This window comes from Nycticebus coucang, chromosome 20 (assembly GCF_027406575.1).
Source record: "Nycticebus coucang isolate mNycCou1 chromosome 20, mNycCou1.pri, whole genome shotgun sequence".
Taxonomy (NCBI): Eukaryota; Metazoa; Chordata; class Mammalia; order Primates; family Lorisidae; genus Nycticebus; species Nycticebus coucang.
The window spans coordinates 59,014,386-59,029,851 of NC_069799.1; the positions used below are offsets into that span (position 1 = coordinate 59,014,386).

General features: G+C 48.3%; 1 protein-coding gene across 9 annotated transcripts in view; it reads left to right on the forward strand.

Moving 5' to 3' along the window:
• The window catches only part of FRMD4A (FERM domain containing 4A), a 607,160-nt gene that overhangs the window by 544,544 nt on the left and 47,150 nt on the right, over positions 1–15,466 (forward strand). For all 9 annotated transcript variants that reach the window (XM_053572753.1, XM_053572754.1, XM_053572751.1 and 6 more), the window contains one exon: positions 11,193–11,269. In XM_053572753.1, the coding sequence (XP_053428728.1) occupies positions 11,193–11,269 (77 nt within the window). The remainder of the gene's footprint in view (positions 1–11,192; positions 11,270–15,466) is intronic.

Sequence of the window (15,466 nt, forward strand, 5' to 3'; positions counted from 1 at the left end):
GAGGGAATTGCTAGAGGACTAGGGATTGTTGAACATTTCTACAGCTTGGGCAAGAGAAAACCTAGCTGGGTGTTGGGGTGGGAGCCTGTAGGAGGCTACTCAGGAGGCTGAGGCAAGAGGATCCCTTGAGCCCAAGAGTTTGAGGTTGCTGTGAGCTCTGATGATGCCACGGCACTCAACCCAGGATGACAGAGTGAGACTCTGTTGCAAAAACTTTAAAAAAAAATTTAAAAATTAAAAATTCTGGTTAATCTGGACACTGGATGCCTTCCTTATAGGTGGGAGATTTAGGTGAGGAAACCCTACTTTGTTGAACTCTAGTAACCTTCTCCTTGTCTTTGACAATCTTAACAGCTTATTTCCACCCAATACGTAGGAGCTCTGCGAGGTTGGGGGTGTTTTTTTTCCTTAATCAGCTAGATTCAAAGGGAAAACCCAAGCTGAATTGGCCTTCCAGAAAGTAAGCCTGTTAGTACGAAGCCCTGGCACAGCCAGAGATGCTATACCCAGCTCCGCCTGCTGGCCGGGGCTCCACACCTGCAGATGGGGCAGAGGACTCTACTGGAGGGGTCCACCTGTCTCTGCCCCAGCCTGTTCTAACATGAGGCTCAAGCAGACTGAGGCAATTTCTAGGCAAAATGAGTTGTGAAGATTCACCGCGGGCTGGGCCTAGGAGTCCAACGTGACTCCATGAGCTCTGGGACTGTAGGCTTCTCCAGTTGACTTTGGAAGAGTAGAGTTTAGTTCCAACAGAGCTGCCAAAGTGATGGCTTCAGCTCCTCACGCCTGTGGCTGCCTTACCTGCCACTTCCCTGTTGCCACGTCCCCTGCAGCTTAGAAATGTATTTTTAACAAAAAAAAATTGTTTTGACCACTGGTGTTTCCTTGTAACAACATGGAAGGGGTAGCATAAAATTGAGAAGACAAGTGAAGACTCAGATACCAGTTCCCACCAGATACCATCTGTGTGCCCTCGAGAAAGTGACTTAACCTCTCTGAACTTACATTGCCACAGACACCTGCCTGATAAAACTCTTCACTCATTTATTCCTTCCACCAACAAACAGTTCTCAAGTGCTTAATATGCCCCCAGCCATTGTGCTAGGTGCCAGGAAAATACCTTCAAGGAACTGAAGTCTGTTTGGGGAGGACGTCTAAGTAAAAAAGACAGTTACAACACAGGGTGATATGGGAATGTCCGGGGAAACTAGCCCAGACCTGGAAAGGGAAGTTTGGGGGTTTGGGAACAGCCATGGTGAAGAGAGAGTGGTTGAGGGCAGGCTGCTGAGTAGAAGCCTCAGTTTCCTCCTCCCCTCAATCCACAGTTCCTCAAGTTGACGCTCTAGGGAAAATAGCAAAGCTCTGAGGAAGACCAGACCTGGTGGAAAGACAGAAGTTCTAGACTTGAAGTCCTCACTTCTCCCCAGGAAGGAAACTCTGGAACAGACACAGAATCGCTCCTGCAAGAGGATCCCAGGGGAATCAAACTAAGGGGTCAGCTCCTCCAAGTAGAAAGTCCAGGCCGGAGCCAGCAGGCCCACATGCCACCTCTGCTGGCTGCAGCCACAGCTCCGAGCAGCCGCGAGACCCCAAGTGTGCTCCTCCTCCCGGTGGCAGGCTGACTTGAAGAACAAGACACAAAGACCTGGCCCAGTGCCCAAGTGCCCGCCTCGCACCCTGCACCTTCCACCCAGGGGAGCCTGGAGCTCACGCAGGAAGTCTCCTCCCTGGGACCGCCTGAGACCATGGTCTGCCCTACAGCAACGTCTACCTCTTGAAGTACTCGGTTTCTTAGAGGGCAAACAAGCCGTTGAAGCCTCGCCAGGTTATTATTTTTTTTTTTTAACTTTGCTTCACACAGGGAAGTCTAAGGTAGGGCACACTTTTTTCTTTTTTGTTAAGCTTAATAAAGCAGGGGGGTAGTTATTCTGCACACCTGGGTCTCCCAGCAGGGCCCGCGGCCAACCCAACCTCTACTGTGGCGTCCCCATCTCCCGCAGAGTCCAGTGACCTCTACAAAGGAGCGCTGAGTGCTCCTGTGATGCCACACTTCTGGATAGAGCCACCAGGCACAAGAGACCTGCCACTGCCAACATGTCCCTCCCCCAAAAGTAGAAAAATATGTGTTTTTGCCCAAAGTCTGTCCTCCAAAGTAGCCAATACCTGATTTTTTTAATTTACAACTTTATAGCAGTCTGAAAAGAGAGAAGTCTTTGACAAAATAGGTGAAATGGCCCAACATCGTCTTCTCCCCAGATGTACCAAATGCTTCTCAGGTTAATTAATCCACCTCCCCTACCCCCGCCTTGCAGCATCCCGCTGAGGCGAGTCGTAACAGCTATAATGACCTTGACCTTTTTTAAAGGAAAGACTGGAACACGATGTATGAGAGGTTAAACTGTACATCGCTGGGTCACTGTGCATATTGCTAGAAGAATCCAGTTTAGGCCCAGACATTCCGAACCACAGGGCAGCTGCAGCCATCCAAATGCTAGTCTCACTGATGCCCCAGAGGACCCTCTGAGGAAGGGGAAGAAATTACATCAAGACAGCAGAAGACAAAGAAAGAGAAATACTAAGTACATTTACATTTGCCGAAGCTTTATGATAGTCTTTCTGTAAGAAAAGCCAAACTACACACAAGAAAATAATGCAGAGAAAGGCCCTCTAGGGTCAAGTCCAGTGGGGGGAAATAAAATCACCCATTTCTTAATAGGCTTTTTAAGTGCTTGTTAACCTCTTTCTCCCTTTTCCTCTAATACTGAGTCTTAAGCCAAAGGAAGAGCTAAGAGGTTTTTGATGGGTTAAAAAGACACTATTCCATTAAAGGGACTGGGGCTCTGGGCGTCTGTCACTAAAGTAACCAAATCAATTTAGAGCTTGTGTTGTCTGAGAGGAGGATGCGACTGGCCAGAGGGGCATCTTGATTCCATTAGAGCTGGTGGCCATGCAGAAAAAATTAGCCATTGTTTCCTTTGCTGGTGGTCATCAAATCATAGATTCCAGGGAGCCCTCTTTGCATGCAGGTGATGGAGGACACATTTGGAAAGTTAATGCTCTGTGGTCGTAGGTTGCGTATTGCGGAAGACTTGATTTGTTCCTGATATAGCCCATTCTGCTCTACGTAAGCCTAGATCATAGTCCTTTGCGAGGATGGAATGGATCAGAATTGCAGTGGATGGGGGCGTCAGCTGGATAAGTCGAGGAACGTAGAAGCAAATTCCACAGGAATGAATGAGTGGGAACCCCAACCTATGCTTACATTTAAAAAATCGAGTTCAGGACCAGGCACAGTGGCTCATGTCTATAATCCTAGCACTCTGGGAGCCCGAGACGGTCTTGAGCTCATGAGTTTGAGACCAGCCAGAGCAAGAGTGAGACCTCATCTCTAAAAAATAGCTGGAATTGTGGTGGGCACCTGTTGTCCCAGCTACTGAGGAGGCTGAGGCAAGAGGATCACTTGAGCCCAGGAGTTTCAGGTTGCTGTGAGCTATGACATTCTGGCACTCCACTGAGGGCAACAAAGTAAGACTGTCTCAAAAATAAATAAATAATCCCGTTTAACCAAAAACACTTTTTAAAATGCCATGTCACCATATTAGTCCTCTTTTAAGAAAATCACCCAGACCTGTACTTTGGGCTGATACGTGTTTGGAGTATTCAGAACTGTTATTTTTCACATTAAGAATAATATTGGCGTGTCCATGATGGGGAGAAATGGACAGAGTCAGAGCGTGTCTTTATTTTTGTTTGTTTGTTTGTTTTCAGTTTTTGGCCAGGGCTGGGTTTGAACCCACCACTTCTGGTATATGGGGCCGGTGCCCTACTCACTGAGCCACAGGTGCCACCCTGCTCAGAGCGTGTCTTTAGATCTCACTATGTACTGGGCACCGTTTTAAGCTCTTTTTATGTATTCATTGGTTGATACAGCAGCTGTATAAGAAAAGTGTTATTATCAGTGTTATTTCAAAGATGAAGAACTGAGGCAAAGAGAAATCAAATCGCCAAGCACACACAGCCAGCAGGTGGCAGGTAGTGTGACGCTGACAGCTGTGCTTTTTATGGGCACTATTCTATATTGTCTGCCGTGAGTGGGAAACATTCACATCAAGTGACTTCATTTTTAAATTCCAAAGAGTTGCAGCGTGATAGTCTCTGGATTTACAATGCTGACCTTCACCCCGTGCACAGAAGGCGGGAATGCCCGCACACCCCTCATTTGTTTGTTATTTTTTTGAGGGAGGAGGAAGCTAAGATACAGAGAGACTTACAAAGTCAGGGCCAGGACTGAGGATTCTTGACCTCTGAGAGCCCCCGGTTCTTGCTCCTAAAAATAATGAACCGGAAAAAAAGAATAATAATAATAAATAAATAATGAACCGGAACAAATGGCCATCTGAATATCGATTATTTCAGACAAAAGCCTGAGACGTCTCTTAATGAAGCAGCACAGTACCTCTATTGAGTTTTAAAAGCGCAGTACAGAAACCAGAAATGACTTTAAACTCCGTCACTGAGCTAATTAGGACGGCATGAATACAGGCTACTTTGTGTGGGTCTTGTCCTTCCAGCTTGATGGTGGGCTCCTTAGCAAGATGGACATTTGTTTAGGCTCCAGGTTCTTCCACTTGCCCATTAGCGCGGGCTGGTACAAAGTAGACACCCACTATGTGACCGGTCGGAAAAGGGTTGGGGATTAGAGGATGCTTAGACCCAAGGGCCTTCTCTATGTATAAAGTAAAATACTAAATGCCTATAGGACTGATGTTTAAAAGAAAAAAACCCTAGCATATGGTTTCAGCCCACTACACGCACATACCTGCTTCTTCTGTCCCTTGGAACAGGTTGTGTCCCCCAGTTACAAGACCCTCGGAGAACACAGGCTTGGGAATTTCTGTGGTGCTCTCCCAGTTTAAACTTACCCACTTGGGTTCAGTGACTCCCCTCTTTTGTCCCGGAGCCCTCAGGATGTGTAGCAACTCAGGGCAGAAATGAAATAAGGAAGTGAGTTTTTTCTGTGGTTTGTATGTTTCATTCATGAACTTAGAGATGATTCCTGGCCATGAGTCTGATTCTTCTTCTTAGAGAACCAGAAGAAGCCTGAAACAACTTGGCTCTCACTCATGGTTAGAGCTTCATGGTGTGCTAGAAACAGCTGGGGACCAGAAGCCACAGGACATGGGTGGGGGTGACGGTTACTCATTTAACCTCTCCTGTCCCTTAGCCTCGCTTGGCTGTGGTCGCTTTCTCTGTAGAAGGAGGAGGCGGACCAGAGGAGATGGTGGCTGCCCTTCTGTAGAATAGCCCCTCTGGGATGAAGCAGGAAGTTACTCAGAGGGAGGTCGGTAAGAGGCTGGGTGACTCAGCCACGGGGACAAGAAGAGGACAAGAAGGTTCTCTGACGTCCTGATTAAGAACAGAGCCTCTAGACCAGGCTTCCTCTCAAGCCTTTATTTCCGCAGCATCATGAGAGCTCACCCACCACTCATGCACTGCCCAGCATCAGTGCATGCTGGCTGGGGAGGAAGTCGGTGGAGACAAGGCCCCTTCCTCTGCTCCAACCTGCAGTCATCCACAGGATGTGGGGATCCGGCAGACCGGCTAATAGAAACTAGCCTGTTAGTCGCTGCTCATTAAGTGTTTATAGCGTGCCCTGTTGCACTGGGGGCCAAAAGGCAGCACTGATTAGGCATTCTTCTATTTGCTTTCAGTGGATAAATGTTTTCCGTCTCCTGTTCTCTATATGAGGACCACAGGTCCCAAGAGGGGGAAGTGGAGGAGCTGGGATCACACTGGGAATCACGGCAACAGGCCTAGGTCAGAAGCGCAGCATGCAAGTGACAAGGGCAGACTCGGTCTCGGTGAAACCACTCCCTGATGGCTTCCTCTAGGTTTTTTCTGTGCAATCCCAAATCACCCCAGCCCTTCTTACTCATGGTTATTGTTGTTTCTTCGACCCTGAATGAAAACAGCTAAATGAACTGAGGCATTGCTCGGTGGAAAACGACAGGCAGCCAGACGTTGAAGAATTCAAGAAAGAAGTCATACATAGTACTTGTTTCCGCTTCCCGTGGACGGGGAACGCAAAGTCGTGTAGAACTAAAAAGATCTGGTTTTATACTTGACTTCCTACTTGCAGTCACATTGTTGCTCGTTGTAAAACTCTTTCTACTTGTAAAGCTAACCACCCTTTAGTGAGTACGCTGTTCCCACTAATTGGTGGGCCCGTGGGGAAGCAGCATAGTTAGAGGTTAGAGTAACGGATCAGGTGCCCTTGACTTCTATTTCTGGTGCCTTCACCAACATGCTGTGTGGCCTCAGGCAATTTTCCTTAATTTCTCTGGGTCTCCTTTTTCCCCAGTAAGAAAAATTCTTACTTGCTCTTCTTGGGGGATGGGAAAAGATCAAAGAAATGATGTTTGCAGAGGGATGTAAAGATGCCTAGATGATTAGGAAGGCCTTGATTTAAGAGGTTATCAATTAGTAAGTTCTTTGAGTGTTGCTAGAATTTTGATTATTGCTAGCAGCTTTTAATCACCTGCATAATTGGCCGTAGAGTCATACAAACTCCTATGGGAACAAGCCCGTTTGTGCCAGTGATCATCATGGGTGTTCTGCTGCATCCTTTATTGACATCTTTCTGTGGTGGCAAGTGCTGATGCTTGCACCAAGAGCTGGCCCAAGCTGGGGATCCCCTAGGAAAGGGCATGATGAGGGGCTGCCCGAAGCCAGCATGTCGGAGCCGTTTCCAGGGGGGAGGCAGGCTGAGCGCCTTCTGTTTGTTGATTTCCTTATTGATTTTGCCCTTCTGGCTTGGGTGGAGCATTCAGCGGGCAGGGGCTCTAGCTGTGGGGTCCAGAAACACCCAACATCCCATGAAAAAGTACAGAGCCTTCACAGCAAGCTGCACCCCAGCCTTATGCAAGGGGCAGCCACTCTGCCTCCCTTTGTCCCCCTCTGTCCCTGCTGCCATCATATTCCTGCTTCCCAGCTCCCTGCCTCCTCTGTGGTTCCTAAGACACTTCTAATGTCCCAAGACAACAATCTGATCCTGAAACACTACCCTTTACTCTCCCTTCCTAGGACCACATTTGCAAAAACAAAATAAAAAGAAATGCACGTTCAATACAGACATCAAGGAGAGCCCACTGTTTTATACCCTGTTACAAAAATCTCTGCAGACAGCGGTTCATCCTAGGGAGATGCCTGGGAGCCAGCGCCCAGGACAGAGCTGGAAGCAGAGCCTTCCCATAGCAGCCACAGGTGCCGAGAGGACACAGGGCCCACAAGGAGTCCAGGTGGTTTTTCTTGGGCCCTTTGGCAGATTCCCGGCTTTCCACGCCAAACAGCATCAAGGAGCTCTTAAAGCAAAGGTTTGGTTAGTGCTTATTTTACATGGAAAGGAGGGATGAGAAGCTGCCTTGGGAACCAACCCCTCTGAGCATCAGCTTGAGCCCGGGAAGGGCACCATGGAGTGTCTATAAGCCGGCTCGCACAAGGTCTTGCTTTCTTGCCTCCTTTTAAAGGAGAACTTGAGGGTCCCACCTCACCAGGTCTGCCCATCTAGCCCACTGGCTGCTGAGCCCAGGACAGAGCCTGCCAGCCTCAGCACCAGCTAGGGCCAGCTGCACAATGTATGCGTCCCAGTGCAAAACTTAAGAATTTCAAGATGGCAACAGCAGAGTGTGTAAACCAGTCGCAGGTCCTTCTAAGGAGGGCGATGTGCCCACAAGGCTGTCCAAGGTCCCACTTTGCCTGGGACCCCTGCAATGTCCAGCCATCTACTGTCCATATCCCTTTCTTGAGAGGAAAGAGAGAATGGAATGGGAAAATAACTTTCTATACTTAAGAATTTCCAGCACTTGAATAATCTAATTTTATTTTTTAACCCCAAAGCAAGGCTTGAGTTAGGAAATCTAAGAAAAGAATTATTCTGATTGTTCTGGAGTTATTCTCTTTCATTTGCCAGGATTTGGGAGCACAATTAGGAATCTTAGTAAGATCTAAGTTTTTGAGTACTTACACTGTGCTGATACTATGCTAAAGATTTGTTGCTGCCAAGATCTACATTGCAGGGGCCATTATGTCTGTTTTACAGATGGGAAAACTGAGGTAAAGGAAATGCTCTAACTTGCCTAAGGTCCAGCACCCTGGAAGTAGGGGAGTCTAGATTCAAAGAGATGCAGCCAGACTCCAAAGCCTGCGTGCCCGACTACTTTGCTCTGTACACCTGCCCAGGTTATGAGGCCAATGTCATGGAAACAGATAGTTCTGGTGTCTCTGTGTCTGTGTTCTAAGTTCAAGTGGAATGTCTATAAACACTAACAACTAGGGGCTGGAGAGGAACTATGGGAGTTTTCACTACGGGATCCAAGCATCAGAGAGGAACATGAGACCCAGACCTGTGTATTTGAGTAATAAAGGCTCCACCAAGGCAGGACTGAATCTGTGATTCAACACAGACCTGTCTGTATCAGTGTAGGGCTTTGTTCAATTTCCTTGAAATGTCTTTCCACCTACTTGGAATTGACCATTAAGGTTTCTGTGGGCTTCAGAGAGACATTCAGCCTGAGCTGGGGACACAAGGAGTAGCTCTCTAATAAGAGATGATTGATGGACCAGGCATGCTGCCTCAGGCCTGTAAACCTATGACTCTGGGAGACTGAGGCAGGAGGATCGCTTGAGGCTCTGAGTTTGAGATCAGCCTGAACAAGAGGGAGACCCCATCTCTACAAAAAATAGAAAAACTAGCTGGGCATTGTAGTGAGCACCTGTAATCCCAGCTCCTTGGTAGGCTGAGGCCACAGGGTCACTCAAGCCCAGGAGTTGGAGGCTGCAGTGAGCGATGATGATGTCACTGCACTTGAGCAAAACTCTATCTCAAAAAAAGAAAGTGTTTTCTCTTATGTGGGAATGTATTAGTTCACCTGTCTGCTTCATATTAGTATTGAATGCATTGGCTACTTGCTTTTCCAATGTTGTGATACTTTACTAAAGAGAACGTTCTCCAACTCTATCCAGATTAGTACAAAAGATGTAAAGTCTCCATCTTTTTGTGGCTGAATAGTATTCCATGGTTTCCATGTACCACAGTTTATTCATCCATTCATGGGTTGGTGGACACTTGGGTTGATCCCACATCTTGGAGATTATGAATTGAGCTATGATAAACATTCTTGTGTAAATGCCCTTATGATAAAAGGGGTTTTTTTCTTCTGGGTAGATGCCTACTAATGAGATTATGGAATCAAACAGAAGGTCTATTTTGAGTTCTTTGAGAATTTTCCATACTTCTTTCGAAAGAAGCTGTATTGGTTTGCAGTCCCACCAACAGTATAAAAGTGTTCCCTTCTCTCCATATCCCACCAGGATCTGTGGAACCTTGTGATGTGGGCGTTCTCACTGAGGTTAGGGGATATCTTAGGGTGGTTTTGATCTGCGTTTCTTTGATGATTAGGGACAATGAGCATTCGTTCATGGGTTTGTTGGCCGTTCTTCAGAGAAGGTTCTTCATGTCCCAGGCCCAGTGATAGATGGAATTGTTTGCTCTTAAGAGAAAAACTCAGTTTAATTCAAGATGAGGGGAAGGAGGGGCGTGGGTGTGCGGCCACCTAAGAGGCACAATGTAAGGGTATATGACACACCTCCTGGGTGAGGGGCACAGTTACAGCAGGGATTTTACCTAACAAAGGCAAACATTGTAACCTAATTGTACCCTCATATTAATCTGAAATTTTAAAAAAAGAGATAATATAAGCAAATACGGTAGCACTCTAGCCTAGGGGCACAGAGTGAGACTATCTCAAAAAAACAAAAAGAAAGAAAGACTAGTATCCTCCTTCCTATACTTACATTAAAAAAAAATAATTTTAAAATTCTGGAGAGGAGATTATGAAGGTAAAAGAACACAGCCATTCTAGAAGTAGTTTCTATTCTAGCCCAGTTTGACTTGGGTGACAGGTCCATGGGTCAGCCATTGATTGGTGGTGTCGAGGGTGTGGGGAGGCAGGGTTAGCTGGACACAGAGAAATGGCCATGGATTTGTTAAGCAGGTTGGAAAGACCTGGGAGCCTCAGTCTGAGGACCCTGGATCTGGATCAAGACCTCAACAGCAGATGGCTTAATTCCATGGGCACAAAAAGTGGGGACTCCAAGGGAGAGTTACCCCTTCCCCAGAGGAAAAATTCCTGCTTTACCTTTTTTGTCAGCAAAATAAACTTCAATTCCAAGTATGCAGAGAGAGATGGCGATATCAAATATAAATACGGACGTGTGTGCACATAACTTTAACCTCCTGTGACATTTCCCAGAGGGTCCAGTAACTTTCTTTTCACCCGATGACAGGATCTCCCTTCCCTTCTCCGAGCGATCAGAGGCAGCCCTAATTACTTGCAAATTTCACAGTGGGCCTCTCAGTCAATGGGCTCGCTAGTCCCAGGAGGCAGAAGGGGTGACCCCCTTCCTCCCACTCCTCACCCTCCCTCTCTGGCTGCAGTGTCCTTCCTGCAGCAGAAATCTTGGTGTCTTTGTGCTGCAGCAAGAAAAATGGGCTTGTTAGGCGCGCAGACTGCGATCCCGAGCTGGCCTGCCCAGAAATAAGGTCCTGGCAGCAGCCTCCGCCCTCTGCACTCACACATTAGCGGCAGGAAGTGGAGTCCTGGAGGGAGGGAGGCTGGGATCTGAACGCCTGCCTGCTTAGGCACTGCAGGAGGAAGCTCCGCTTGGGCTGGGCAGGCAGATGGCTGCTGCTCCCTCCTGAGGGTACTTTCCTCTCCCCTGGGCTCAGCCTCTCTCCTCCTCTCCCCATCTCCCCTCTCCTGGGAGGGAAAAATCTGCCAAGCTGGGGACTGTCGCTGCAGGGCAATGCAACAAAGGCGAACCCAGGGGAACAACTTGAAAAGAATTTGTTTTGTTCCCGTTAAGAAACCTGCAGGAAAATCCACACCCACAGTTGCCTGGTTTTGAACTGCGGAGGGTGTGTGTGTGGGTGTGTGTCAAGCTGGAGGCAGAGGAGGCGCAAACTGCTGTAGGGTCTCGGCTTTGATAAGGAAACTTGCAAACATGCAGCTGTTGGTCTCCGCTTTGATAAGGAAGGTGGCAGCTGTGGAAAGTTAACCAGCAAGGAAGGGCAGACGGCCCTGGCGGCAGGAACCAGGCGCTCCCGAATTGAAACGACGTTGTTTTCTGTCCAGATATTCCAGTGGAGACAGTTGGAAAACCTGTATTTCAGAGAGAAGAAGTTTTCCGTGGAAGTTCATGACCCACGAAGGTAAGCTTCCAAGTCCTGTCCTTTAGGGAGGGCATGGCTTGGCTGGGAATGGAGTTTCTCTTTTTATTTGGGGACTGTGGTCACTGGTGGTGGTCAGTTCAGGACAGGGAAAGAGAGGACAGGCGACTCGTGCAGAGCAGAATTCACACCAGACAGGAAAGCTTTCTTGTGGATGGCATGTATGTGCATGTGTGGGTGTGAAATTGGCAATTCCCTGGCCATCTCCTCTGGCGACCTGTGTCTCTCGCTAGTGTGTGTGAGAGAGTGTGTGTGTGTGTTTGCCTTACTTGCCTGGGCATTAGAGGGAAGCCTGTGGCACCTTATAACAAACACCAAACTAAGCTGGGCAGTGGCCTGAGTCGCAGAAGAGGCTGAAGACTCCCTGGTCAGAGTCTCTAAGATCCTTTCAGGCAGGGCTGTCAACACCAAAAGGAATCTGTCACCAAATCAGTTACCATTCATTGTTTTATTCGGGGAGACATAGTTTTAGATTGTGGGTGGATGTGAAAGAAATACAATTATCCTCTCTCCACCCCACGTGGTGCCCCAAAGACAGCTTGTGTGCTATAAAAATCCACATTCTCCCAGTCAGATGCCGGACAATGGGGCCCCAGTTTGGCCTGCAGGGAGCTTAGCAGGGCAGGGGTCTGGGCAGCTCGTGCCCTCTGTGTGTCCCTCTTTGTCTGCTGCTGGACCTGGCATTGCAGGCAGCCCGTAAACAGAGCAGAATTCCCTAAAACCAGGCCTGACACCCAAGAATAAATCACTTTCTCTGGGTGTGAAAATGGATTTACAACAAGGAGGTAGCCGTGGGAGACAGTAAGGACTCCAAAGGAGCAAAGGTGGATTTTAGGAGCCGTTGACACCCAGCCCTGGGCTTAGAAGGAGGGCTGGGTGCCGTTTCCACCTCACACGTGGCTTGCGATGCCCCAGATTAGTTGACGTGCCTCCATGTGCACTCAGGACACGCAGAGAAGCTGTCACCCCCCAGAGAGGGCTCGGGCCTGTGCAGTAGCCTCACCCCCTGCAGCCGGCGGCTGGGATGACCTGGTAGGAGGATGTGCCGCCTCCCCGCTGCCTAATCTGCTCGAAACAGCTACTCCCTGCCCAGGGTGAGAGCTTATCCCAGGCTGGCAGTCCCCGAGGAGCGTCCATGTCCCTGCAGTCAGCTGAAGACAGTAGCTTCATGCAGGAGAACAGTAACAGTGTGTCCAGTGGCTCTTGGGCCCCTCAGAGGGTTCCATGATGTGAAGCCCCCACCACAGACCACAGATCCATTGACAGCCTGGGGTGGGGAGACGTAGAAAAGAATATTCCAGCCAAGAAGAAACTCACTGTTACTTCTGTAGGTGAACTGTGTAGAACCAGATTCTTAGGTGTGCAAGAGGAGAGAAAACTTAAGTGTAAAAAGAGTGAAATGAATTTGGCCACGATGGGTCAGGTGCAGAAGGAGAAGCTTGATGAAATAAAAATGAGTGACGGGACAATCTCAGGAGCTGAGCGTGGTAGACAGACCTCCAGGCCTCTGCTCTGTGGGGAATTTTGCAAACTCCCGGGCACCTTGGACAAATCCTTTACCTGTGTGTGCGTGTGAATGGGTGTGTGATGTTTGTATGTATGTGAATGGGTGTGTATGTGTTATGTGTGTGTTTGCGTGTGTGTCCGTGCTCTCTCTGCATCTGTCACCCTGTCAGCGAGTGATACGAAACTCCCTTCTCTTTCCTGAGGCCCAGGGATATAGGAACCTCACCCATGACCATGAGGTGGGCTTATGTGGCCTATTAAGCCACAGCAATCACAATCCTGGTTGCTGAGAAGCTTTGGTGTCTGGGCGCTGTGCCAGCGGAGGCGGGGAGGGGAAGGAAGTCTGATACAGAGTCCCCTTCCTTGAAGAGCTGCTAGGTGTTTGGGGAGACAGGCAGAAGAGGGAACCCATGCTTGGGGAGTCTGCCACGGCCAGGTCCAGATCTAAGCACAAGTGCCCGTTCTCCCTGCGTCCTCCAGTGACCCAGGACACAGGGACTGCAGGCATTCGTGGTCTACTCATGGGAAAGGAAGTCACCTGCTCTAGGTTACAAACCGTATGTGGTAGAGGCACGATGTGAACCTAGCAGGTCTGTCTGCAGCACTCCACACTGTACAGAAATGCTGACCGACAGAGCTACTGGGATCCTGGCTGGGCAGGAAGGGAGGCTTCCTGTAAGGAGAGGTTAGAGCTGCACCTCCAGGGTGACTAGGATGAAAGCAGGCAGTGGGTCCTGGGGAGATAAAGATGTCAGGTGTGTGCTCCTTGACTGGGACAGCAGGAGATGGGGCGTGACCATCCCTCCTCCAGTGCAGAATCACCCTGAGTACCCCAAGTCACCCTAAAAATGGGGGGAGGAGACAGAGCAGCCCAGGGAGGGGTTGACTTCAACATTAAAGACACCTTGTCCAGACTCACAAGGAAAGGGAATGGCTTCCAGGCAGCCACTTAGCATAGTGACTGAGCCAGAGCTGTGAGCCGCGAGGTCTGAGCCCCGCTCAGTTCTCTCCCACAGCCTCGAGGTACATTTAAAGTTTGAACACGTCCATCCATCACTTGCTGCCTTGCTTACTGGGAGCAGGAAAGATGCATGTGAGTGCCCTGCCATTGGAATGGTGTTCAGACCTCCCCCCCAAGCCAGGAGGGAGTCAGAGCACAGTGATAGGATGGGAAGCACCACATACATCACTTAAAAATGATGTCATTGATGGACACTGTGACAACAGGGGCACCCTTCAGGGAAGAGGGTACTTTCTGAGTTGATGGGTACAAGTGTGATCACACCTTGCCCCATTGTCTTTTTGCTTTGAACGTGCTGTGGGCTTTCTCCTCCTATAAAAGGTAGGACAGTTAAGTTCACGAACTCATCCTAGAAAAAGTGCTATGCACCTCATTGCTGACTATCACTATGGTCACCTCCGAGGTCCTCCCCTGGGGAAGCTGGGCACCAACGCCAGCGCCTGGTCCACCCTTCAAAGCAGTTTTGGAACTCTTTTTCTGGAATGGCCGTCAGAGCTGTTGTTGTATGAGATGTGACAATTAAGTTCATGAACTTGTCCTAGAAAACTTGCTTGGAAGGGTGGACTAGACTCGGGCGTCAATGCACAGCTTCCCAAGGGGAGTGCTTTGAAGGTGACCATAGTGATATTCGCTATAACACTTTTTCTAGGATGATTTCGTGAACTCAATTGTTCAACTTCATATATCCTGACTCCATATATGCCTTTGTTCCTGAGGTTCTCTTGGCTCGGCAAATACTCCATTTCTAAGAGTTACGTGAAATAGGAAGGGCTTGAAAGGAAAGATGAGGAAATAATAATAAAGCAGGAGAGAAACCGCTGATAGTCTGATTTAGACGCTTCCAAGGAACTGTCCAGGCCTGACCAGCCTCCTAGCTCATCCCACTCCCCAGACCCAAAACATGGAAGTGTTTCACCCTGTTGAACTCTTGCACCTTTATTAAATACTTTTCAAGATATTTCCCCTCTCTAATTCAGCTTTTACCGAGGAAAATTTTTTACCTATTCCCAGGAGCAGCAAGCACTGTGAAAACCCAACCGGGAGCTCAGGTCATTATTTTTCTTTGAATCTACAAAGACTCGCTGGGGTTAGGGGGTCCCACCCCACTTTCTCAATGGCTCCTTTTCACTCTTTTCATCTGTGTGCTCTTTCCTAAGCTGGCCTTTCCCCCTTAACTTTAGTTTAAACCAAAGGAAGGAAAAAGCTGCCTAGAATGAGGATCATTACCTAACCACCAGATTTGACTTTCTCCCTAAAGGTGGGTCAGAAGAAGACCCCACTATTAAATCTTCAGTCACCAAAGTAAGATGATTTCAATTTTCTTTGAGAGAAAATGTTCCATGAAAAAAAAGAATGCTGCCCTTCCCAAGTCCCGATTACACTACGTTTCTTTCATGTTAGATCTCTTAACCTTGAGAACACTCATTTTTCTTCTGATGTTCAGGTCAAATGTGCAAATGCTAACACTCCCATCACCTTGTCTCACACACACATTCACAATGAACACACTTGTGGCATGAGGGTGCACGTGCCAACGCATGTTCTCAGGTTTCTGTTGCAAAATAATCTTCCTGTCCCAAAAAATGTGCTTCACTGAGAACATGATCACATAACTTTTTTCCCCTGACTCCATTAATGGGGTGTATTACATT